The sequence below is a fragment of the Stenella coeruleoalba genome, assembly GCF_951394435.1.
Source record: "Stenella coeruleoalba genome assembly, chromosome: 8".
Taxonomy (NCBI): domain Eukaryota; kingdom Metazoa; phylum Chordata; class Mammalia; order Artiodactyla; family Delphinidae; genus Stenella; species Stenella coeruleoalba.
The window spans coordinates 46,975,371-47,001,027 of NC_137154.1; the positions used below are offsets into that span (position 1 = coordinate 46,975,371).

General features: G+C 47.5%; 1 protein-coding gene across 1 annotated transcript in view; it reads right to left on the reverse strand.

Annotated features, from left to right (window-relative positions):
- TUB (TUB bipartite transcription factor) overlaps positions 1-18,179 on the reverse strand; it is an 85,403-nt gene extending 67,224 nt beyond the window's left edge. Inside the window, exon 1 of the mRNA XM_079928727.1 lies at positions 17,988-18,179. Within this exon, the coding sequence (XP_079784853.1) occupies positions 17,988-18,043 (56 nt within the window). The 5' untranslated portion in view covers positions 18,044-18,179. The remainder of the gene's footprint in view (positions 1-17,987) is intronic.
- Between the last annotated feature and the right edge of the window lie 7,478 nt (positions 18,180-25,657).

Genomic DNA, 25,657 nt, shown 5'->3' on the forward strand with positions numbered 1-25,657 from the left:
AAGTACCCGTCCACTTCGCCCCTGCCTCCCAGGGTGAGGCTGGGGGTGGTGTCAGAAGGGTTAAGGTGCAGGGGCTGGAGTAGAAAAGGTCAGGGTGGTGAGACGCTTGGCCAGTCAGGACCCCCCAGATCACAGTCCTGCCCTCCTCTCCCTTTCCCCCAAGCACTCAGGGCCCCTGACACTCACCTGCAGGGAGAGGCTCTCCGTAGTGGCGGCTACTCCCCCTCCTTCCCCTAGGGGATCTCTCTCCGTCTAGCTGATGCCCCTCCAGCCCCTTCCCGAGCAGAAAACCCCCAAAGCCAGGCAGGGGGATGGGACTGAACCGGCCCAAGGACACACCGCCGCCGCCGGACAGATGACACCCCAGGGAGGGCGAGGTGGCCCGAGGCGGGGAGGAGGTGTAACCCGGCACCGGGCCCCACGGGCCTAGGAGAGGCCAGGCTGGAACCGACCCCTGCCCCGAGAGGCCGGGCCGGGCGGGCGCCCACCCGGTCCCGGTCCCGGGACACAGCACCGGAGCCTGCGCCAGCCTCCCCACCCCACCCCCGGTCCCCCCCGCAGGTGGCGCCGTCGTGAGAAGATCGCGAATCGCCGGCTCGGGCAGGTGCCTAGGCGCTCCAGTTACACTAAAAGTGAGACCGAGCAAGATGCTATCGAGGCCGCGCAGAGGCAGTACGGGCTCATCCAACATTGATGCGGCCCCGCATTGCCCCAGAGCCCCTCGTGGCGTGGGGGACGCAGGGTCCCCGCTCCCAGCTCCTTTGGGAGGGCCAGGTGGGCAGGAGAGGTTCCTCTCCACCTCTCACCACCCAAGGTCACACCTGCACCTTTCAGGCCCGCGATCTGAGTGGAGCCCCTCCAGCGCCACGGGGCCTTGCTGGGTCCTGGGCGTCTCTACAGCCCACCAGCCCCCAGAAACTGCCCAGGCAAGGCGGCTGTCAGAGCAGGCTCCTGGCCCAACCACGCCTAGTCTTGGGCCGTGGGAAAGAGCAGTGGACCCGTCCTCCCTCCACTCCCCAAACCTCCCTGCCAGGGGCAGGGACAAAAGATGGAGGGAGGGAGGGGAGAAGGCAGGGAGGGAGCTGGCCAGTCCACCCCCAGCATACACAGAGTCAATTCTGTCCAGCACACCGCCTCCACTCAAATGCACATCCACATAGAGCCACTCCTGGTGGCTGCACACACCCCTCCGTGCAAAGATGCACAAACTCATCAATACACACAGTGGTGCACACACTCCCTGGCACAACAGGAACGCCCACCAGATATACTCTTACTGGGGCACACACTCACAGAAGCCTTCTCCCAGAGGAGCCCAACCCATCACTGCATCTGCTCTCTGCCACTTGGTGTTGGAGAGGAGGGAATCCCACCCAGAATGTCCCACCCAGGGTAAACCAGCCTGGAGGGAAAGGCTAACACGAGGGCAGTGCCCTCTCTGTGCCCTGTGCATTCCTGGTTTAGTTGGTCTGCGGCGCTGGAGGGGGCACAGAGGAGGCAGAGCCGGGTTGGGATGAAGTCTTTGCTGAGGAATGTGCCCTTGTTAGAAGATAATCCTAGGTCCGCATTACCCTGCTGCAGGCCCTCCCTGACCTGAACTCTGCCCCTCATTCCGACCCTGGCTTCCATTCGGGCTGGCACGGTGCTCTAGCATCGTCCACCTGTGGAAATATGCCTCCATGGCAACAGCACGGACAGGCTGTCTCCTAAAGCCTGCTGACTCCCCCCACCCCACCCCGACACACACACATACACACACATGCTGGGTTTTCTTTGTCCATCTTCAGATTAGAAGACCAGATCATCTGCCCAAGACCTCAGAGGGGGCCTGACTGGGAACACACACCTGGCTCAGGATGGAGAGCACAGGTGGGCATCTCTCCCAAGCACATGCTGGGCCGGAATCTCCCAGATGGGACCCAGGCTCAGCTGGCATTTATCCATCGACAAGCCACAGGATTTTCCAGGATGAAGGGATTAGGTATCAGCAGGTGCCCACAAGCCCCTACTTGGCAATCGTTCTCCAGACTGTGGGCATAGCCGGTTCTTCCTTTCTCCTTTGGTCACAGATAAGATGTCCCTGTCCCAGGGTCTTTCTGCTTTTGCTTGAATGCATCCAGTAACCCTACCTGGGAAACCGCAGTGACTGATGACTTCACACCTCAGTGGGGACAAGTCCTAAGGGACTCAGGAGGTGTTTGCCTCCATGAAAGGATGTTCAACATCACTAATCATTAGAGAAATGCAAATCAAAACTCCAATGAGGTATCAGGTATCACCTCACACCAGTTAGAATGGGCATCATCAGAAAATCTACAAACAATAAATGCTGGAGAGGGTATGGAGAAAAGGGAAACTTCTTGCACTGTTGGTGGGAATGTAAACTGATACAGCCACTAGGGAGAACAGTATGGAGGTTCCTCAAAAAACTAAAAATAGAATTACCACATGACCCAGCAATCCCACTACTGGGCATATACCCTGAGAAAACCATAGTTCAAAAAGACACATGCACCCCAATGTTCACTGCAGCACTATTTACAATAGCCAGGTCATGGAAGCAACCTAAATGCCCATTGACAGACGAATGGATAAAGATGTGGTACATACATATAATGGAATATTACTCAGCCATAAAAAGGAACGAAACTGGGTCGTTTGTAGAGACATGGATGGACCTAGAGACTGTCATACAGAGTGAAGTAAGTCAGAAAGAGAAAAACAAACAGCATATATTAACGCGTATATGTGGAATCTAGAAAAATGGTACAGATGAACCGGTTTGCGAGGCAGAAATAGAGACACAGATGTAGAGAACAAATGTATGGACACCAAAGGGGGGAAAGCCGGGGTGGGATGAATTGGGAGATTGGGATTGACATACATACACTAATATGTATAGATAACTAATGAGAACCTGCTGTATAGCACAGGGAACTCTACTTCACTTATCTGTACGGTAGAAACAAACACAACATTGTAAAATAACTATACCCCAATTTAAAAAAAATTTTTTTTAAAGAAACAAAACCAGAAGTGCTTGCGTCACAACCATGACTGGCTCCTTTCCCCATCCCCTAATCGCCCCGAGCCTCCATCATCCCAGCTACATGGGAGACACACCACCCCCACTCACCACCCTCCTCCACAGCTATCCCTCCACCGACCCCTGGACCACCTCTCCCCTTTGCCCCACCCCGTCCAGCTGTCTAGGTCTTGTACTGCCACAAATCCATCAAAAGAAAAGTAGCGATACTCCCAAAGCTCTGGAACAAAGCAGGCCTCCAGTCACCTGCCTCTGGTGGCCAAGAAGCCTCCCCCGCCCAGCAACACCTAAGGTGGCACAGCCATGGCCAGGACCCCCACGCCCTCCACACCATTCTCCTCTCTCCATCTCAGCCTTTCCAATCACAGGACACACTGAGGCCACAGGTCATGCATTCACAGAACTACAAGAGTGCTTCGTCACCTGGTCCAGCCCCTTCAACTTCAGGGCAAACAGGCCCAGAGAGCCAAGGGACCCACCCAGAGCCAGAATGGGAATGAATGGGGCAGCCGGAATCAAATCCTGGACTCCAACCCCCTTCCAAGTGCTCTGTGCAACACATCTTCCTGCTTCCTAAAACCCAGTGTACAGACAGCAAAAGGATCCCTTCCTGGGCTTCCCTGGTGGCCTAGTGGTTGAGAGTCCGCCTGCCAATGCAGGGGACACGGGTTCGCGCCCCGGTCCGGGAAGATCCCACATGCCGCGGGGCGGCTGGGCCCGTGAGCCATGGCCGCTGGGCCTGCGCGTCTGGAGCCTGTGCTCCGCAACGGGAGAGGCCACAACAGTGAGAGGCCCGCGTACAGCAAAAAAAAAAAAAAAAAAAAAAGCGTCCCTTCCTTAGCTCAGAATAAGCTGCCTGTGAACTTACAGGCCACAGTGATCGCCCTTGCTGCCCCAGGGCCTGGGCTGCCCTGCTCCCGCCCAGTTCCTTCCAGCTTCTCTGCTGATTCTGACCCACCAGCAGTGGGGACTGGAGTCAGCTGGCTCATCCCTACAGATCCCTCTGCAGTGGTCTCTCAACAGCTGTGGCGTGGGTCCAAGCCCTAAGACAGGGGTCTGTTTCAGTGTCCTGAACTACTTGTGAATTCTCCACGGGGGCTAAAGGCCCAGTCCTTCCCGGGGAAGCTGAACCTTGTCACCCATGCCTCAGGCACTGGCTAAGGTTCCCAGCCCTCAAGTCTCCATCGTACTTTGCTTCTCATCACTGGCCTAGAGGTCCTAGAATGTGCCCTCTCACTCAACTGGTCCCAAATGGTGCCCACTGGATCTTCATTAGCCTCTGCAACCCCCGGACAGCCTCCCTCCATGCAGGTCTGACCCATCTCCACCTCTTCCCCTTTCCTGCCCACTCTCCTCACAGAGCTCCTCCAGCCTGGGTCACCACACCTGTCCCTCCTAGGAATGGCCCAACTTTCAGATTCCACTGGACGGAAAAGTCCTAATATTAGTGGAGGAGCCCTGCTATGTGCCAGTTCATAACGACAACAGCTAACACTTAAATAGCACTTATTATGCGCCAGGCACTATCCTAATCACTCAGCATTTACTAAGCTTTACATATATTAATTCATTTCATCCTCACAACCACCCTATGAGAGATAAGTACCATTATTACGTCCTTTATGAAGATGAGGAAATGGAGGCTCACAGCAGTTAAGGAGCTTTCCCAAGGTCACACACGTACTGTGCGTGATTTGAATACTGTGAAAGAACAAATCCAACGTTCGGGAACATCCAGACATGACTCTGGCTGCCCCTCCCACCCCAGCCCCATCCCCCAACCCACCAAAAGTCTGTGGTTTTGCTGACATCAAGTTAGATTCAAGAACCAGGATAGACTAATTTTTTTTTCTTGTGACAGGAGACCTACTTTTTGAAAACAGAAGCACATATTTTGTTAGTATCACGTTCTCTTGGAATGGTAAAGTAAGCCTTAAATACGAAAGGGTTACTTTTACAGTAAGAACTTAGCTACTTTCTCAACTTGACAGAAACCTACCTGGGCAGAGATTATCACCAGAAGCTTTGTGCCCTGTGTGGGGAACCAAGGATCCAAATATGTTGTAGAGACCCCTGGCCAGTGTGGTCCCTTGTCACCAATAAGATCCAGGCCAATTAGGAAATTCGCTTTACCTAGTCCTATAGTGGATATGTGTGTGGCCTGTTTCTGTTAATCCACAGCCCACTTGAAAGGGTACACAAGCATTATCTCATCCAGTTCTCACAATGACCCTTCCCTATAAGGAAATCATCACCCCATTTTACAGATGGGGAAACTGAGACTAAAGGAGATTACTTGATACATTTCTGAACTGTTATTTTTATAAGCAGCAGATACAACTTCTATAATCAACCAAAACAGTAAGGATTTTTCCTTACTGTGCTACATTTACACAGCTACTAAGAGGTGGAGCTGCGATTTGAACCAGGTCTGTTTAATACTAAAGCTCAAGTTCTTTCTACTGCCCCTTTTGTGCCATCCCAGTGACCCAGTCTCTTGGGAGTCACAGCCTTCCCTAGACATGTTTAGCACAGGTTACATCTTGCTTCCTTGCCCTTCTCTCCTATTCAAAACTTATTACAAAGCTGCAGTAATCAAAACAGTGAGGTACTGGCATAAGGATATACATGTAGACCAATGGAATAGAATTGAAAGTCCAGAAATAAATCCATATATCTAGGGCCAATTAATTTTTTTTTAATTTTTAGAATTGAGATAGGGCCAATTGATTTTTCACAAGAGCCCTAAGTTCATTCAATGGGGAAAGAACAGTCTCTTTAACAAATGGTGCTGGAACAACTTAGTTTCCACACTCAATAGATTGAAGTTGTACCCCCACCTCACACCATATACAAAAAGTAATTCAAAATAAATCAATGACCTAAATATAAGTTCTAAAACCACAAAACACTTAGAAGGAATCAGTGGTAAATCTTCAGGACCTTGGATTTGGCAATGGATTATAAATATGACACCTAAAGCATAAACAAAAACAAAGATAAATTCAACTTTGTCCAAATTAAAAACTGATGTGCTTCAAAGGACATTATGAAAAAAATGAACCTTTGTATACTGTTGATGGGACTATAAATTGGTACAGCCATTGAGGAAAACAGTATGGAGGTTCCTCAAAAAATTAAAAATAGAACTATCATATGATCTAGCAATCCCACTTCAGGGTATACCCAGAAAAAAATGAAATCTGGCTCTTGAAGGGATATCTCCACTCCCATGTTCACTGCAGCATTATTCACAATAGCCAAGATATGGAAACAACCTAAATGTCTGTTGGCTGATAAATGGATAAAGAAAATAGATTATATATATGTATATATATATATGTATATGTGTATATATATATATACACACACACATATAAATATAATGGAAGAGTATTCAGCCTTAAAAAAGAATAAAATTCTGCCATTTGGGGCAACATGGGTGAACCTGGAGGACATTATGTTAAGTGAAATAAGCCAGACACAGAAAGATAAATACTGTATGGTATCACTTATATGTGGAACCTAAAATGGTCAAAGTCAGAATTCCCTGGTGGTCCAGTGGTTAGAACTCTGTACATCCACTGCAGGGGGCACAGGTTTGATCTCTGATTGGGGAACTAAGATCCTGCATGCCAGCGCAGTGCAGCCAAAAAAATAAAATAAAATAAAATAGTCAAAGTCGTAGAATGGTGGTTGCCAGGGACTGGAGGGATGGGGGAAAATGGGAGGATGTTGGTCAAAGAGTACAAAGTTTCAGTTATGCAAGAACAAATGCCAATGCTCTAATATACAGCATGGAGGCTACAGTTGTCAACACTGTATTGTATTCTTGAATTTGCTAAGAGGATACATCTTAAGTGTTCTCACCGAGAGAGAGAGGGAGAGAGAGAGAGAGAGAGAGAGAGAGAGAGAGAGAGAGAGAGAGAGAGAAAGAGAGAAAGAAAGAGAGACAGAAAGAAAGAAAGAAAGAAAGAAAGAAAGAAAGAAAGAAAGAAAGAAAGAAAGAAAGAAAGAAAATGGTAACTATGTGAGGTGACGAATTTGTTAATTAGCTTGACTGTGGTCATCATTTCACAATAAATATGTATATCAAAACATCAAGGTTGTACACCTTAAATATAAATAATTCCTAGGCATCAATTATATCTCAAGCTGAAAAAATCAAACAACCAAAGAAAATCTACCAAAAGACATGCATTAAAATGTCCACTATTAATAACAGCCAAAACCTGGACACATTTCAAGTGTTGGTCACAGTGCATTGGAAGAATTGTGGTAAGTTCATACAGTAGGATACTGCATAGCCACGAGAATAAACAAACTGCAACTTGATGCAAAAACTCAGATGAATCTGCTGTTGAACTACAGAAGGAAGACACAAGACTATAGCTGGCACTCTTAAGGCAAAAATCAGCAAAACTAAACTTTGCTATTAGAAGTCAGCCCAATGGAAGTCAGGATGGTGGTCACCCTTGTGTCAGGGGCGGTGGTAAGGAGGGTTTCTGATTATAAGAGTGTATTCACTTTGTGAAAATTCACCAAACTCTTCACTTATGACTTGTGAATTTTTTTCCTATGCAGGTTATACTTCAATAAAAAGTACTAGAAAAACAAACAAAAAAGATGGGCAAATGACTTGAAGAGATATTTCTCCAAAGAAGATATACAGATGGCCAATAGGCACATAAAAAGATGCTCAACGTCATTAGTCATTAGGAAAATGCAAATCAAAACCACAACAAGAAACCATTTCACTCATCCTAGGATGGCTATAATAATAATAATAAATAAATAAGTATATATATATATATATATATATATATATATATTTCTGTGTGTGTGTGGTACATGGGCCTCTCACTGTTGTGGCCTCTCCCATTGCAGAGCACAGGCTCCGGACGCGCAGGCTCAGCGGCCATGGCTCACGGGCCCAGCCGCTCCGTGGCATGTGGGATCCTCCCGGACCGGGGCACGAACCCGTGTCCCCTGCATCGGCAGGCAGACTCTCAACCACTGCGTCACCAGGGAAGCCCCTAATAATATTTTTTAAAACGGAAAATAACCACTGTTGGCGAGGATCTGGAGGAATGGGAATCCTCATATACTGCTGGTAGGAATGTAAAATGGTGCAGTCACTGTGAAAAGCAGTTTGGTGGTTCTTCAAAAAGCTAAACATAGGGCTTCCCTAGTGGCACAGTGGTTAAGAATCTGCCTGCCAATGCCCGGGACATGGGTTCGAGCCCTGGTCCAGGAAGATCCCACATGCCACGGAGTAACTAAGCCCATGCGCCACAACTACTGAGCCCGCGTGCCACAACTACTGAAGCCCGCACGCCTAGAGCCCGTGCTCCGCAACAAGAGAAGCCACCGCAATGAGAAGTCTGCGCATCGCAATGAAGAGTAGCCCCCACTCGCCACACCTAGAGAAAGCCAGCACCCAGCAACGAAGACACAATGCGGCCAAAAATAAATAAATTAAATAAATAAATTTATAGGAAAAAAAAAGCTAAACGTAGAATTATCATATGATTGGGCAATTCCATTCCTAGGTATATATCCAAAAGATCTGAAAACAGGGACTGAAACAAAAACTTGCACACCAATGTTCCCAGCAGCATTTTCACAGTAGCCAAAATGTGGAGACAGCCCAAGGGTCCATCAACAGATTAATGGATAAACAAACGTGGTATATGCATACAATGGAATATTGTTCAGTCAAAAAAGGAATGAAGTTCTCATACACGCTACAGCATGGATGAACCTTGAATACATTATCCTAAGTGAACTAAGCAAGAGACAAAGAAAAAAATATTGTATGATTCCACTTATATACAATATCTACAATAGGCAAATTCATAGAGACAGAAAGTAAATTAGTGGTTACCAGATGCTGAGAGGAGAGGTAATGAGGAGTTTTTTGTTAATGAGCACAAAGTTTTTGTTTGGGGTGATGAAAAGTTTCAGAAATCTACAGTGGTGATGGTTACACAAAATTGTGACCACACAGAAAAAAACTGTACTGCTAAACCCTAAGAACGAAACTTGGAATTGAATTTTTAAAATGTCATTTACAATTTCATTGAAAAATATACAATACTTAGGGATAAGTCTTCCAAAACAGGTTAAAGACTTGTGCTCTGAAAACTACAAAATATGCCTGAGAGAAATTAAAGATGATCTAAATAAACAGAAAGATATATCATTTTCCTAGGTCATCAGAAGGCCCAATATTAAGGAGTCAAATCTCCCCCAATTCATCTATAATTCTAATCAAAATCCCATTAGGCGTATTGTTTCGTTTCATTTTGTTTTTTGCAGAACTTGAAAATCTCATTGTAAAATTAATGTAAAATTTAAAAGGACCCAGAATAGCCAAAACTTTGAAAAAGAAGAACATTCTGGTATCTCCAGGGCTTGGGTGAAAGGGCCTCTCCAAATCGTCCCTTTCATCTTGTTTGACTCCACACTCACCAAAAAACCTCCAAATTTTATTTGCCATGTAGCTTGATTCTGGGTTGGGGATGAGCCCCAGGCAGGACCACAAACACTGTAATAACTGGAAAGAGATCTTCACAACTGTGGAGTAATAAATGAGTACTGTGGTTTGAAAAAGAAAAAGAAGAAGAAAAAAACAAAGTTGAAGGTCCTAAACTACTTGGTTTCAAGACTTACTATAAAGTTGTAGTAATCAAGACAGTGTGATATTGGCATCAAGAAAGACAAGATCAATGGAACAGAATAGAGAGTATAGAAATAAATATAAGGACAAGGGATAAAGGTGCAAAAAGAGTAAAGTCCTTTCAGCGAATGGTGATGGAACAATTGGATATTCATTTTAAAAAATGAACTTCATACCATATACAAAAGTTAACTCAAGATGGAGCACAGACCTAAAATTAGAAAATTCCTAGGAGAAAATCTCTGTCATCTTGAGTTAGGCAATGATTTCTCAGCTATGACACCAGAAGCACAATCCGTAAAAGAAGAAACTGATAAATTGAACTGCATTGAAAGTAAAACTTCTGCTCTTCAAAATACATAAGAGAATGAAAAAAAAAAAAGCCACAGACTTGGAGAAAATATCTGCAAGTCACTTATCTCAGGGGTCCCCAACCCCTGGGCTGCGGACTGGTACTGGTCTGAAGCCTGTTAGGAACTGGGCTGCACAGCAGGAGGTGAGCGAGCGAGCGAAGCTTCATCTGCCGCTCCCCGTAGCTCCCCGTCACTCCCCGTTGCTCCCCATCGCTTGCATTATCGCCCAAACCATCCCCCAGCCCCTACCCCCGTGAAAAAATTGTCTTCCACAAAACCGGTCCCTGGTGCCAAAAAAGGTTGGGGACCACTTACTTATCTGATAAAGGACATGTATCCAGAATATGCAAAGAACTCTCAAAATTCAATAATAAGGAAACAACCCAATTTAAAAAATGGGAAAAAAGATTTTAACAGACACTTCACCAGAGAAAATATATGGATGGCAAATAAGCACGTGGAAAGATGCTCAGTATCATTAGTCATTAAAGAAATTAAAATTACAATGAGATACCACTACATACCTATTAGAATGGCTAAAATTAAAGAGACTGATCCTACCAAGTTTGCGAAAGGATGTGGAGGAATTGGGACTCCCATACGCTGCTCGTGGGAATGTAAAATGGTACAACCACTTTGGAAAAGTTGCACAGTTCCTTAAAAAGTTAAATGTACACCTACCAAATGATCTTGCCAGTCTGCTCCTAAGTATCTACCAAAGAGAAATAAAAACACATGTACATACAAAGACTTGTATATGAATAGTCACAAAGTTTTAGTTGTAATAGCCAAAAAGTGGAAACAACCCAGGTAAATGGATAAACAAAACATGGTATCCCCATATAATGGAATACTACTCAGGAATAAAAAGAAATGAACGACAGATTCATGCAAGAACATGGAAGAATATCAAAATAACTGTGCTGCGTGAAAGAAGCCAGACCAAAAAAGAGTACACACTGAATGTTTCCCATTATACAAAATTCTAGGAAATGCAAAGAAATCAGACCAGTGGTTCCCTGAGGATGGGGGGAGTGTGGGATGACGGGGGTAGTAGAAAGGAAGTATTATGAAGAGGCACAAGGAAACACTGGCCTCCTTGTTGTTCCCAGATATACACTAGGCCCACTCCTACACCGGGACCTTTTCACTGGCTTTTCCCCTTCCATGGAACATTCTTCCCCATTAGCCACGTGATTCACTGCCTGGCTTTTTTCAGGTGTCTGCTGAAATAGCACCTTATCAGAAAGAGTTTCCCTGATCACACTATATACTACAGCATCTTCACCACCACCCCAACTTGCATGTAGTCAGACTCTGTCCTTCTTATTCTGCTTTGTTTTTCTTCTTTACACTTACCATATCATATTTCACTTAGCACTGATACATATATATGTGTGTGTGTACATGCAGATGTGTGTGTGTGTACATATACATATAATATTTTGGTCTGTTTATCTCCCCACACTAGACAGTAGGAACTTTGGGACCAGGCACTTTGCTTTGTTCACTGCTCTGTCTCCCATGCCTAAAATGTTGTCTGGAAGTTAGGAGGTGCACAATAAATACATATTAAATGAATGGACCCCCTCAAGAGGCAGGTACAATTATTATTATCTTTTTTTTTGTAGATGGAGGTTAAGTCACTGGCCTAAAGTCACATAACCAATAATTGAGGAAGCTGGGCTTTGAAGTCAGGTCACTTTGACTCCAAAATTCAAGTTCTGAGCAATTGTACTACATGGTCTCAAAGTCTGGGAGATCAAACTCACAAACAGATAATCATACAACCGTGGAGCTAAAGTGACTAACAGTGGGAGTATAAATCAATTCCCTCCTTCTGGAAAACAATCTGGTAACGATCCCCAAATCTGCAACTAACAACCCCTCTTCTAATCAAATAATCAGACATGAGAAAAAAGTGTTATACAAGGATGTTTATGATGGAATGGTTTCTAATAGCAAAGATTTGGAAACAACGAAAAGGTCCCCACAAGGGAGTGACTGAAGTGCAGCAGAAGTGACGCAGAGACAGGAAGTTGCAGAAGATCAAGCTGGATGTGATCAATTTTTCTCAAAGGCAATACCATTTGCTTAGAGTATGGGGGTGTGGAGTCAGGGTCAAGTAACAGGGGTCTTGAGTATGATGGTTTGGAGAGGCTGCTGTAGGGAATGGGAGTGAAGGTAACGCAGGAGAAATGAAAAGATTGAGAGATGATGGAGATGTCCCAGCTGCAGACGAAGACCATGAAAGTAAGGACAACCTGCATAGCTGTGTAGTTTTGTGATATAGCGTTTTGGTGCCACAATAAGAAAAGGGAGTGGAGAGTCTAACACTGATAAATGCAGGGCTGGGGTGGCGGCGAGCGTATGTGAGGAAATACAAAGTGATGATAGTGAGTGAGTTAACTGATCTCTCATGTGGTCCAGGCTGGGAAGGGAAGAGAGGCCCGGAAAAGGCTGGCAGGCCAGGAGAAAATGCACAGATGAAGGCACTGGATGACCCTATAGTGTCATCCCAGAGAATGGGATGCTCATGTGAATGATATCAGAAGTGAAGCAATTCCAGGTATCAACATCTAGGAGTTTATCCTGTAAATAACTGAAGAGAAGTCTCTAGAATGGGAAGATCCAGAAATTAGAAGGCGTGCTAATCATTTACGTGGACCCTGAAACTTTTGGGGATAATGACTGGGGCTTGAGTAGAGAGAAGATGGTTAGCCAAGTGCCAAGCTGTTGAGAACACCTGGACTTAATGACACTTTGTGTCAGTCATTGTGGATACATTGTTTCATTTTATCTTCATAATAATCAGTGGTATAGATAAGAATAGACAGATGAAATGACTAGACTTGGAAAGTTCAAGGTCAATGTCAAAGTCTTGAAGTGTTCATTTGCCTATCAGGATGCTAAATAGAGAATATAGAGTTATCAGTGAAGGGTCTGATTTTGAACATGTTGAGTTAGATGTGTTTGTGGACTACCTATTGGGTTGGCCAAAAAGTTAATTCAGGCTTTTCTGTAAGATGCTACGGAAAAACCCAAACGCACTTTTTGGCCGACCCATATAGATGGAGAGGTCTACAGGCATGTAGAGATGTAGGGCTAAGGCTCAACAGAAAGATTGGGGTTGGCCTCTTGCCTTCCAAGATGGCGCACACTCTGTCTATGGAGTGTGTATCTCCCTGAATAAACTTTTCACTTTACTATGTCTTGCTCTTGAATTCTTGCCTGCACGAAGCCAGGAACCCACACTTGGCGGCCATCCCAGGGACTCAGACATGACTTGGGATGTGACCATCCTCTCGCACCCCACTCTCTTTCCTGCAACATCTTTTCTGGCACCCAGTGCGGGGCCTCCAAGGCCATAATCTCGATCCGCCTGTTGGGCTTTGGCTCCCCTCTGAAGGGTGGCTGGGACTTACCCTGAGCCGTAGATTCAAGTAGCCCGTTAAGGGGCAGCTGATGTCGCCTGCGGGATCTGGTAGAGACCAGTTCTCTGGCCGTGAAGAAGCACACTGAGGCCAAGGCTTCTCCCCCTCAGTCTTTCTCATTCTCCTAGTGCTCTATCTCTTTGGACTTGAAAAGATCCACCCAGACGACCACCAAACATCCAAATTAAGACTGCGCGGCAAGTAATTGACAACTTGGTTGGGTCTAAAGAACTCCTGCCAGGGGGCTTATCTGGTGGCGCAGTGGTTGAGACTCTGCCTGCCAATGCAGGGGACACGGGTTCGAGACCTGGTCTGGGAGGATCCCACATGCCACGGAGCAACTAGGCCCGTGAGCCACAACTACTGAGCCTGCGCGTCTGGAGCCTGTGCTCCGCAACAGGAGAGGCCGCGATAGTGAGAGGCCCACACACCGCGATGAAGAGTGGCCCCCGCTTGCCGCAACTAGAGAAAGCCCTCGCAGAGAAATGAAGACCCAGCACAGCCAAAAATATAAAAATAAAATAAAATAAAGAACTCCTAAAAAGATTGGGGTTGAAGATATGGATTTCTATGTTAAAAAGCATTGAGCTGGACTTCCCTGGTGGCACAGTGGATAAAGATTGCTTGCCGATGCAGGGGACATGGGTTCAATCCCTGGTCCAGGAAGATCCCACATGCTGTGGAACAACTGAGCCCGTGTGCTGCAACTAAGGAGCCCGCCTGCCACAACTAAGACACGGTGCAATCGCATAAATAAATAAATAAATAAATAAAGCATTGAGTTGATAACTGAGAATAGAATGGAATGGAACAGAATGGAAAAGAGGAGACGGCTTTGGCATGTGCTCACATTTGGACAGTAGGAACCAAGAGGAGGCAGCAATTTAAAAAATGTAGGCAGTATATTGTAATAGATTGTAAAAATTGCCATGAATTCTCGGCCAGCTCCTCCCTTCAAGAGGTGAGGCTTATTTCTCTACCCTTTGACTTACTCTGGCCAATAACAATGTGGCAAAATGATGTTGTACAAGTTCTAAACCTAGGCCCCAAGAGGCCTTACAGCTTCTGCTCTCTCACTGGGAGCCCTTCTACCAGCATGTGAGCAAGCCTGAGCTATCCTGCTGGAAGATGGGAGGGCCTGCGGAGAGAGGCCCCAGATGGGCTAGCCTTCGCAGCTGAGGCACCGGGTATGTGAGCCAGTGTAGCCAAGAAAAGCTGAGTGTGGCCCAGACCACAAAATCTACCCAGCTGAGCCCAGCCCAAATTGTGGATCCACAAAATCTTGGGCTCAGTTATTATTTTAAGCCATTAAGTTTAGGAGTGATTTGTTCCACATAAATAGATAAATGATACTTAAATGGCCTCAGATGCTGAGGGGAGGGAATTCCCTGGCAGTCCAGTGGTTAGGGGTTGGCGCTTCCACAGCTGGGGGGCCTGGGTTCAATCCCTGGTCAGAGAACTAAGATCCCTCAAGCCAAGCAGCATGGTCAAAAAACCCAGAACAACAAATAAACAAAAAAAGAAGCAAAGGGGAAAACAGCTTAAATGAATAGGTTACACACAGCAGAGAGGTCAGCTTCGATGGGAATGTGACGCAGAGTGCCTCCCAGGTTCGAAGATGTGGTAGAGGCAGAGGCCAGAGAACAGGGTAGGAAAGTGAGGGTTAACTGTTACCAGTGGTTTACTCCTAGGGGTTGGAGTTGGGGGGCTGCAGAATCACTGAGTTTCACTTTTAATAACCGTGTACCATATGCATTTGTTGCTTGTATAATCTTTTTAACAGCTCTTTTGAAGACTGTGTAACTTTTTGAATAATTCAATACTTACGTTTTGAAAACTAAGTAGTAACTAGAAAACGGAGGTGGGCGGTATATATCAATGTTTCCAGCTGTATCAGAGTCATCTGGGAAGTTTTACACACATACTGATTCCAAGGTCCCATTCCTGGACAATCAGATTCAGTTAGTTTGGACCAAGGCCAGGGAAACTGTTTTCTTCTCACAGCTCCCGAAGTGTTAAGGTTGTCAGGGTGAGAAGGAAAGAGTTCTGAGGACAGAACCCCTGGAAATATCTATCTTTAGGGGTCTAAAAAGGAGAACAATGATTTTCAAACTGAGTTTCTATGGAAAACCAGGGTTCCCAAGAGATATTTATAGTATTTATTAATAAAACAGAAATAGGTACCACTTATTACTATGTCCCAGGCGGAAGGCTAAGCCCTTTATATTTATTACCCCATCTAATACTCATGATACTTCCCCATTTTACAGACGAAGAAACAAGTCTCTAGAGGAAAAGTAATTTGTTCAAGGTTAGCTAGGTGAAGTCAGGATTTGAATCCAGGCTGTCTAATTCCAGAGTCTTGCTACTTCTGTTTGTTTATGCAAGGGGAAAGAAAAGTTTAGTTACTATATAGAATTATCTCAATTTAAAAATGTCTTCCCATATGTGTTTTAGACCTTTGGTATATGCTACCATGTATTTCTACTAGAGTCTAGACTGTGAGCTCCTGTGGGGGAAGGAATTAATGTAGTTTTATCTCCTTACCTCTAGGGCCCAGCACACAGTTTGCACTCAATACATGTTTGTTGATTAAGTGAATAAATGTGTGATTTAGGATCTGAACACAGGCTGGAAGGTTTTGTTGTTTTTTTTAAAAAAATTATTTATTTATTTATTTTTGTCTACGTTGGGTCTTCGTTGCTGCGCACAGGCTTTCTCTAGTTGTGGTGAGCAGGGGCTACTCTCCGTGGTGGTGCGCCGTCTTTTCATTGAGGTGGCTTCTCTTGTTGCGGAGCACGGGCTCTAGGCACGCGGGCTTCAGTAGTTGCGGCACGTCGGCTCAGTAGTTGTGCCTCGCGGGCTCTAGAGCGCAGGCTCAGTAGTTGTGATGCCCAGGCTTAGTTGCTCCGTGGCATGTGGGATCTTCCCTGACAAGGGCTCGAACCCGTGTCCCCTGCATTGGCAGGCGAATTCTTAACCACTGTGCCACCATGTAAGTCTCAGGTTTTGTTCTTTTAAGGTTAATATTCCAATCGTTTTAGAGTTCCTCTCCATAGAGAGCACTGCTTTTCAAAAGAGCAAGTTCACTGGAATTGTGAGGCAGACTGCAGGCTGATTGCTAGGACTGTGCAATGAAGGGTTGATGAGGAAACAGAATCAAACTGATATTTTTCCTTAAAGAAGGCAATGAAAGCAAAGAAAGAGATGTGACCCAGGTGCACCCATCTTGCCGAGGGAGACGAGACAGATTCGAAAAGGTTTACAGGCTGAGGGGAGATGGCCAGTAAAGAGAGGAAGGTGAAGATGGAGAAGAGACATGGGGTCAGTGGGAGGCGAGACCCAGGGAGGGAGGGTAAGGAGGTGTCCCAGGGGAATTGGCCTGGGGCAGGAGGAACACCTGTTTCTCCGAATCTCTAAAACCAAGGGCTGTCAGAGATGCAGGAAGGTTTTAAGCAGAGGGAAGAGGAGGACGGCAGGAAGCAAGACTTCAGGGAGGTGAGAGCTGCCTGGCTAATGAAGTTTCTCTTCCAGCCCTCACCATTTAGGGTCATGGATCAGAACACTTAACTTCAGAATTCTGCAGACTGACGTGGGTTACGGACTTTAACAACAACATCAAAAATCTATTTACTATCCTCATGACCTCATTTTAAAAAGAGGGGTGTTATTTAACACACCGAAGAAAGGTAGAAAAGACAACATCTCAGAATAAATCTACTCTGTGTTATGACCGACTCATTCCGTTGTCCTTCTTTCTCTCATTTCATCAGTAAGGATGGAGGATCCCTTCCTCCAGAACTAGTGCGTGGGGAGCGCTGCTCCAAACCGCCCACGCGCCGGCAGCCGCTTTGCATCCCCGCGAGGCTGGCACGGAGCCTGGCAACCCGGTGGGCGCCGGTGCCGCTCCTGGCTCCCCGACAGCCGGCCTCGGGCTGCCATCCACCTCCGCCCAGCAGGCAGCGACTCGCAGGTCCCGGACAGCGACCCAGGGCACTCTGCCCTGGGCTAGCCCTGTCCCCGCCGAGGGCCCCGCGGGGCGCAGACCCAGGCAGCGGCGGCGGTGCCAAGGGGGGGCGCGGCCTGGACTTGAGGGGCGCCCCTCCTCGCCCCACCCCGCCCCGCAGCCCCTCCAAGCTCTTTTGCGCTGTTCCAGAGCCGATCGACACCCGCAGGATAGCCGGGGTGGGAATGGGGGAGGTGGGAGGTGGAGCCAGCTCGCGAGTCCCAGTGCCCCGGTGCCCTCCTCTGACAGCTCTGCCCCGCGGGTGTGAGGACACTGTCGCTCGGCTCCGGGTTCGGACATCTGAGGCTCTCGGTACCGATGTCCCGGACGCTCGAGGGTCCGAGTACACCCTGGGGGGTCTGGGCGTGAGTGCCCGCTCTCCTGCAAAAGTGCGAGCGTCGGAGGGCGCCCACGCAGGGGCACGCGGAGGTCCTGGCGGAGCCCATCCTCCAGGCGCCCGCCCTACCTGTCGTAGCTCCAGCGGCTGTAAGACAGGGTCCGGTGGCTGCTGACTCCCTCCATCTCCGCCTCACGACTCTGCTTCGGGGCAGCGGCGCGAGGCTCTGAGCTAGCTTGCTAGCTGCGGGCCCGGCCGAGGCGCGGGCGGAGGACTGTACCATTCGCCCCCACCCCCGGGGGGGTGACCCCCCCCTCCGGCTCTGCCAATGGCGTAGACGCGCGGGCTGCGGGGACCCGGGCCCGCGGGGGCCCCCTCCCCCGCGCTCGAGTCCTGCGGGGGCGCGGCTGCTGCAGCCTGGACTACTTATTTATTTATTTCCGATGTGTGCCCCACGTCGCCATAGCAACCGTTCCATCTTTTCCGGCTTCACTAGGGCACCGCTGTTTTCAAACCTTCCCGGGACCGGGACTACTTAAAGGCTTTCCTGTCTCCTGCTGGCGCAGGAGTCCGGGATAAACGCCCGATAACACAGACACCCTGGACGGAGATGCCCCTTCCTTTCCCATTCACCCCCTTCAACCTGCCACGGCCAAGTGCCCCCCTTCTCAGGAATGGGAATACCCATCCTAGAATTTCAAAGATTCCCGCCGTCTCCCCGCCCCCATCCCCCCAGCAGGGAAATCCTTTAACCACTGGAGTGCCCCCGTCCTAAAACTGTCGAGACTCAGCCGCCTCCTTACCCGAGTGAAAATGCACCTCTCCCTCTCTCTTCCCCCACCAGATTCCCCTTGCATATTGTGGCCCCCTTGGGTTCCGAGGACCAAGCTCTGTAAAAACTCCCATTCCAGGCCATCTCTTTCTGTTTGTTTTCCTTTGTGCTTTCCCTTCATTACTACCGAAAATCCTTTGGGGGGAAAAAAAAAATCCAGCTTTGTTGGCTTAACTTCATTTACGCCTGGCTGAGGGTGGCCCAGGGAGGAAGGTCTATGGGAGAGGGGTCCGCTGGGTGGGGCGGTCTGGGGTAAAGTGAGCCGGCCTGGCGGTCGGTCTGCCCCGCCCCTCTTTCCCTTCCCTTCCCCCACCCTGGGCTGCTGCCTGCGGGGATTTACAGGTATAATCTTATTGCCGAGGTCGCGGAAGCCTAAGAAGGGCCTTCCAGTGCCGCTGTTGCGCGGTGGTTGCGCTAACACGCTGAGATCAAGGCCCGGGTGGAGGTTCCAAGGTTCCCTGGAGGTGGAGGGCAGGGCGGTAGGGCCTGAGCTACACTAATCCACGGATCAGGGTCAACTCCCGTGGAACTAGCCTTACCTGTTAACCCTGTGGGTCACAGGGCTTGCAACTGGCACAGCCTCTGTTGCGTCCCTCTCACAAATGTGTTTTCGTTTGTCTCGAGCAGGTTTTTTTCTTTTTTTCATTAACAGCACAAAAATTGGGAGATTTAATAGACTGGGATTTTGTTCTGTGTTGAAAACTAAGAAAATCTGGCAACTCTAGGTCTGCCTTCAGCACGGCGGGTACAGAGCCGAGAAGTGGCTGCTGTCCTTACGGGGAGTGTGTGTTCTCCCATCAGCGTCAGGCCCCAGCCAGCCAGCTTCTCTCACTTACATAACTTGCTGGTCCCTATAGCTCTGAAATTTGCCACGCACTCAGACCTGCCCCAAAGCATCATTAACCAGATTTGCCAAGGGCTGGGTGCTCAGCAGAACGCTGTATACAGCAAGCAGCCACTGTTACCCCCTTTGGGGTTTACAGACTGACCTGCATGGTCTGCCCCCCAAACAGAACTACTGCTTCTGAGCCACATCTTGATGCTAAGACTCTTGGCACACCCATAACCTCAGGAGTGGTGGATTGGGACTCCAAAACCAACTTGTTGCAACTCTGTGAAGGCTTGTTTCACTGTTGGGGTAGGTGTGATGGCTGAACTTCCCTATCTGGAGAACGGGCGGAGTTTGTGGGGCCTCCCACAAATGCTGCAGAACCAGAAGCCACTGCTTCTGACCCATATGTTAAAAGACAAGCCTCCAAAGATGTCTTTTCTCCAAAGGACTGACGGAAGGGCAAGAGGACCTCAGAAGGGACTCCCACAATAAGAGAGGACCCGCTCCAGTGGCATCACCCACTCCAACCCATGTGAACTCAGAGTCAGCAGCCACAGAGACCTGAGACTGACACTGGGCACTGATTACCAGGCCCCTGTAGCCTGCCTTGGGGAAGCCCCTGGAGGTAGTAATGATAAACACAGATTCTACCCCCCAGGGAACCAGGTTGTTGACAAAAGACAAGAGTTCTGTAGCTGTAAGAGCCAAGAGCAGGTGTACTGGACTCCCAGACCTCCATTTCCCAATCCTGACACCCAAATAAGAAGTACAAATGAGAAGCCCAAAGCCAGGTGTCCTGAACCAGGGCTGAAAGTTGTAGGGAAGCTACATCCCAGACATCCTGGAGGAACCCTTGGGCTAGGCAGATGGAGGAGCCTAACAAAGCCGCAGAGAAAGGGCCCTTGACCCTTGCCAATGCCAGGAGCTGTGTGTCAGCATTCTGTGGGAGGGAGCTGTGCAGCGGTCTTAAAGCACGGTCACAACATCTTTGACGTTCCTCTCATTGAGAAGTAAAATCTATGGTACCTTGCCTTGATTCTGGGTGCTGTGTGACTTCTGAGGTTATGTAATAAAAGGCCTTTCAGTGTTCCCTTGTTCATTGGAGACCTGAGCCACCGTGTAAGAAGTTTGACTTCCACGTGGCTGCCATGTTGTCAGGAAACCTAAGCTATGAGCAAAAGTCACATGCAGATGCTTCTGTTGACAGTCTCAGCTGACCTAGCCTTCAAGTCACCACAACTAGGCACCAGACACATGAGTGAAGAAGCCTTCAGAAGATTACATCCTCTAGCCCTTCAAGTCATCCCCTGCTTGAGTCTTCCCAGCTGAGGCCCCAGACATCATGGAGGAGAGACAAGTCATCCTTGCCATGCCCTCACCTGACCCACAGAACCTGTGAGCATTATGAAATGGTTGTTGTTTTTATACCACAGATAACCAGGCAGGCAGAATTCATCTCAGAGGAGCTGGTGCTTTTTCCTTGAAAGCTGATTAATGGGCCTTTTGGTTATGAGAGGAAGGGTCTCAACTAGTCTGCACAGAAGAGTTGCAACAAGGCTACTCAACTGCCCTGCATAGTAAAGCATTAGGAATGTAGGTGTTGTTGTATGGTAGTTAAATAATGGGTGGGCGGGATAAGTCTGGAGAGAGAGAATACAGGAGAAAGGCTTGGGTAGGAGAGGGTGAGTGGCAGAAGGCTAGAGTCTAAGAGGGAACGTAGCTGATGAGAAATTCCTAGGCAGGGATGACCAAGGCACCTGAAGAACAAAGATGTCTAACATGCTATTTTAAGTCGGTTCCTGCTCTGTGGTGCTGCATTGTCATCTCCAAGCCTTGAGTAGAAGTCTGATTCACCTTGTTGAAATGATGCTTGGACAATGCAGAAGACAGTGCACCATCCTCACGTGAGACAAAGTGGAGTAGAAGGACAGCAAGCCAAGCAGTTAGTTGGAGATTAAGAATTACGTTAGGAACAGTGATGCAAAGGCAAAGGAGACCAGGAGAACACACCCCTTCCTGGACATCCTTGGGCATATTAGGGAGGGCATACTAGACTTCTCCAAATCAAAGGAGATAGATTGGAAATAGTCTATTTGCATTTTAAAGAAAAGTGTAACCTTCAAAGGCTGGAGGGCTTGGGACTGTCTGTGAAGAAGTGCCTGGACAAGTGGTCCTGGAACTAGGGTCCCGGCTACCCTCCAGTAAGGTGGAATCCCTCAGCCACGCAAGGCCAAACTGTCCAGCGCATTTCTGGGAGAGCAAATGAGCAGCAGAGAAATCCAAAAGAGGACCCAGGACCAAGGGTCCACCATGGCAAAATGAGGAGATAACAACGCGGCACCACAGAGCAGGGACCTGGGAGTCTATGTCCCCAGAGAACAAACCTGGAAGGAAAAATTCTCTGGTGTAACAGAGATGGAAAGCTATGAAGGGCAACCACTCCCTATCCTGAAACAAATTCCATACTCTCCAAAGTAAAACTCTGGAAGAAAGTCCTGTTGGCTAGAACCAGGTGCACCCTCCACTGCGCCCTGAAGTTTCATCCTCTCCCTTCAGTTTCTGTTCCCATTGCTACCCCCATGTCACCCTAAGAGGCAATGCTCCTCTTTTAACAATCTGGCCCTGGTGGACACAGTCCCCATGTTCTCAGATCTAGAACAGGCTAGATCTTTAATGACATCACTAATTTTAGAGGAACAACTACGGGAAAGTAAGCAGAGCCGTCACATGAAATGCATAAATGCAGGGTCCCTGTGCCATTCCTCTGGCCATCTGTAGATACCTATATTCCGATTCCAAAAGGTAGACTCTCTTGTGAGACTTCTTTCCTAGTCATCCTGACGCCATCATGCCCAAGGTCAAGAGGTGAAGATGTCCATTTCAGAGAGCTGGGCCTCATCTCCAGGTGACTGGCATTTTGAATGATCTTGCTGATATGATGGGCCATCCCCACTCTCACACTCACAGAGTGGTGGCTTCACCTTCACAGGCCCAGCTGAACAACCTCCACATGACAACCTCCCCCATCAACCACCAGCCCCTTCCTCTCCATCCCAGATGGGCACCATGGCAGGAACATCTTCACAAGAGCACCCCGTCAACCCTGCTCTGAGTCCTCAGGGCTTTCTGTAAATGAAAGAAAGGGGTGGGGATAGAGATCTAAGAAGCCCACACAAATTGACAGGTAATTTTTCTTAGCATCCCCGACTCCACTGTCTAAGGAAGGAACAGGACTTTACATCTCCCCAGGTAAGTAATCCCACACTTGAGAGCTCTGGTTCTCATTGAATGCGGGAGAAGCCTGCTGTGGGCTTCTTGGAAGCCTGAGCAAGGGGCCAGGCAGGGCTGGCTGTGAAAAGATAGGGTCAGTGTCAATGTTCAACTCTGAAGCTCCAAAACAAGTAAACAAACCAACAACAGTAACAACAAAAATGCTCTTTAAATTTCTGGTAGTGATTGTAAGAGCAACTGCAAGAGGTGACTATGCAATGAAAAGGTGTGTGGAGTGTCAGGAGCTCAGGGTCTGGTATTCAAAAGAAAAGGGTTGGGGAAAATAACTGTCTATGTACTTCGTTGTTCTTGTTGTGCTTTTTGTTTTTTGTTTTAGTCTCACTAGAAAAAGCAGTGACAGAAACTATGTATAAACCCCAACTTGGCTCCAGCTTTGTTGGAGGCCAGGACACCAAATGCCGTATCAGGCAACCCTGAACTTGTGAACGATCAGTAATCATGTGACTCTGGGTGTTCCCGTTGCCTCTAACTTGCATACAACCTCCAGAGTGCGAAGGAGGCACCTTGTTTGGATTTATTATTAACCTCTGAATATTCACTTTCAAACATAGACAAACACTCTAGGCAGAACTTGGAGGAAAAATCAGTTATGTGCTTTGTAGTTTAAAATTCTGCCAGGTATATTTATAATCGCATGACTCAATGTTGCAATATTTATAATTGTGTGTGCTCTTACATTAATGCATCAATGATTGAGAATTTTCAAAAGTTAAATCTGGAAATAGATGGGCAGTTAGTTTGAATATTAAGAGCGAGTTAGCTAGATAACTTTAGAAAGAACATTACATTCTTCCTGAGCCACAAATATTTATAGTGATGTAAATAATCCAAGGCAGAATAATAGAGAGAGCTGGGGACACAGAAACCCAGTGAAATTCGTGGAAAGCCTAGTGCATAGGAAACAGATACCCTGCTCCCAGCATTCATTGCCAGAGGTGGGAACATCAACAATGGCTGATTCAAGACTAATGGTCTTGAAGCCTCCTGGAGTTTCTTTTCCTTAATATGGTGCCAGAAAATGCCATGGAAAGTTCTGGGCTTCCTGTAAGGGAAATGAAGGGCTAACAGGGCTGGTAGACCCAAATGGGCTTAAATGTTTGGGTACGGAGGATGCCGAGTACATGGGACAGACGACCAGAGAGGTTACAATGGGATGGCAAACATGAACGAAGTCGGCAGGCGTGGCAACGAGAACCAGATGAGACAAGTTAGTTCTTACAGAGATGATCATGGATCAGACACCTTCCTTCCCCTAGAAGATAGGATGATACAGAAACCCCTCTCTCTCAGGAGTTTAGGAAAGAAAGGCGATGGAGAATAACAGGGATCCCCAAGACCACCCCCAGGTTTGACGACTTGCTAAGAGAACTCAAAGGGTTCATTATACAGTTGTTACTCATTGCTATCATTTATTATAGGGAAAGAATACTACGTCAGTGTCCAAAAGACCACCCTTAGGCTCAATGATTCACTAGGACTTGGCAGGGCTCAGAGAAGCTCTTATTCTCCTAGTTATGGTCTATTACAGATAGAGGATTCAGATTAAAATCAGCCAGGAGAAAAGGCTTTGGGGCAGAGCAAGAGAAATCACATGCAAGCTTCCAGTGACTCCTCCCTGTGGAGTCACGTGAGAACACGTGATTCTCCCAGCAACAATGTTGCCAACGAGGGCATCGCACCCAAGCCTTGGTGTCCAAGGTTTATGATGGAGGGTTAAGTCATACTGATGCGCCACGCCTGTATGACTGACCTCAGCTGCCACGACAATTTCCCTGCCGCCCCAGAGCAGAAAGAGTTCACTACATAAATCATATTCTTAGGATAAACTTATCTGGTCAGACTGGTGCAGCATGGCCCAAAGCCTCTTATCAGCCAGCATATTCCAAGGGGCCAGAGTTTATCTCCAAGAAGCCAGGCTAAGGACCAGTCCTGAAGACAAACCTGTCTTTGGAATGTGTAAGGTTTGAGCAACCCAGGCCTGCTAAGTTAGTCCTTTCCTGCCCAGATGCAAAACAAAATCAGCAGAGAAAAAAGACACATGCGATGAAGCCTGGAGGAAACCAGGCATGAGCTTCCCCAGGGTCCTCTCCCAGTGGAGTCACACAGGACAGGCTAAATGCCCAGCAACAAGTTGTGACATCTGTGAAATGCCGTCTACCGGAGAAGCTCGCTGAAGAGCCCAGGGGCTTTATTGGGGGGGCTGGTTACTCAGGCACCCTTTGCCTAGCACATACCAAAAGTTGGAATCCCCAAAGAAAGCATAAACCATATTTTTTATAAACAGATTAGGCACAGTGAGCCATTCTTATCAGGAAATGGGGGGAACCCTCCTGAAATTCAAATTCCCAGGCGCTAGCCAAGGGCCAAGCGTGCAAGCACACCTTCTCAGACCTGCTACGTTTACTCTTTTCTGTGTAGGAGGAGAATCCTGAATTGACTATTCACCGAAGCAAAATTGAGCAACTTCCCCAAGAGCCTGAGTTTACCCTGAATCGGCAAGATTAAATTTTGTCATTGGTAGAAATGAGTATTAAAGGGCTGTTTGTAAGAGGAAAAGAGAAGGAAAGTTGTAATTTTGCTTACCTGAGCTTTATTACTATGGCATTTGTATTCAAATACGTAATTACAAATTGTATTAAAAAGCTATGATAAAGTAGCGAATGCTCTGAGAATGTAAGTGCAGGAAGGTGGGATTCGGGGAATTGGTCTAGTCTGATGGGATGCAAAAGGGCTTTCCTGAGGAAGTAACATTTGAGCTGGGATCTGAATGATTAACATAAGTTAATTAGGTAACGTTGGGGATGAGAACATTTCGGGCACAGAGCCCAGCGTGAGTAAAGGCCC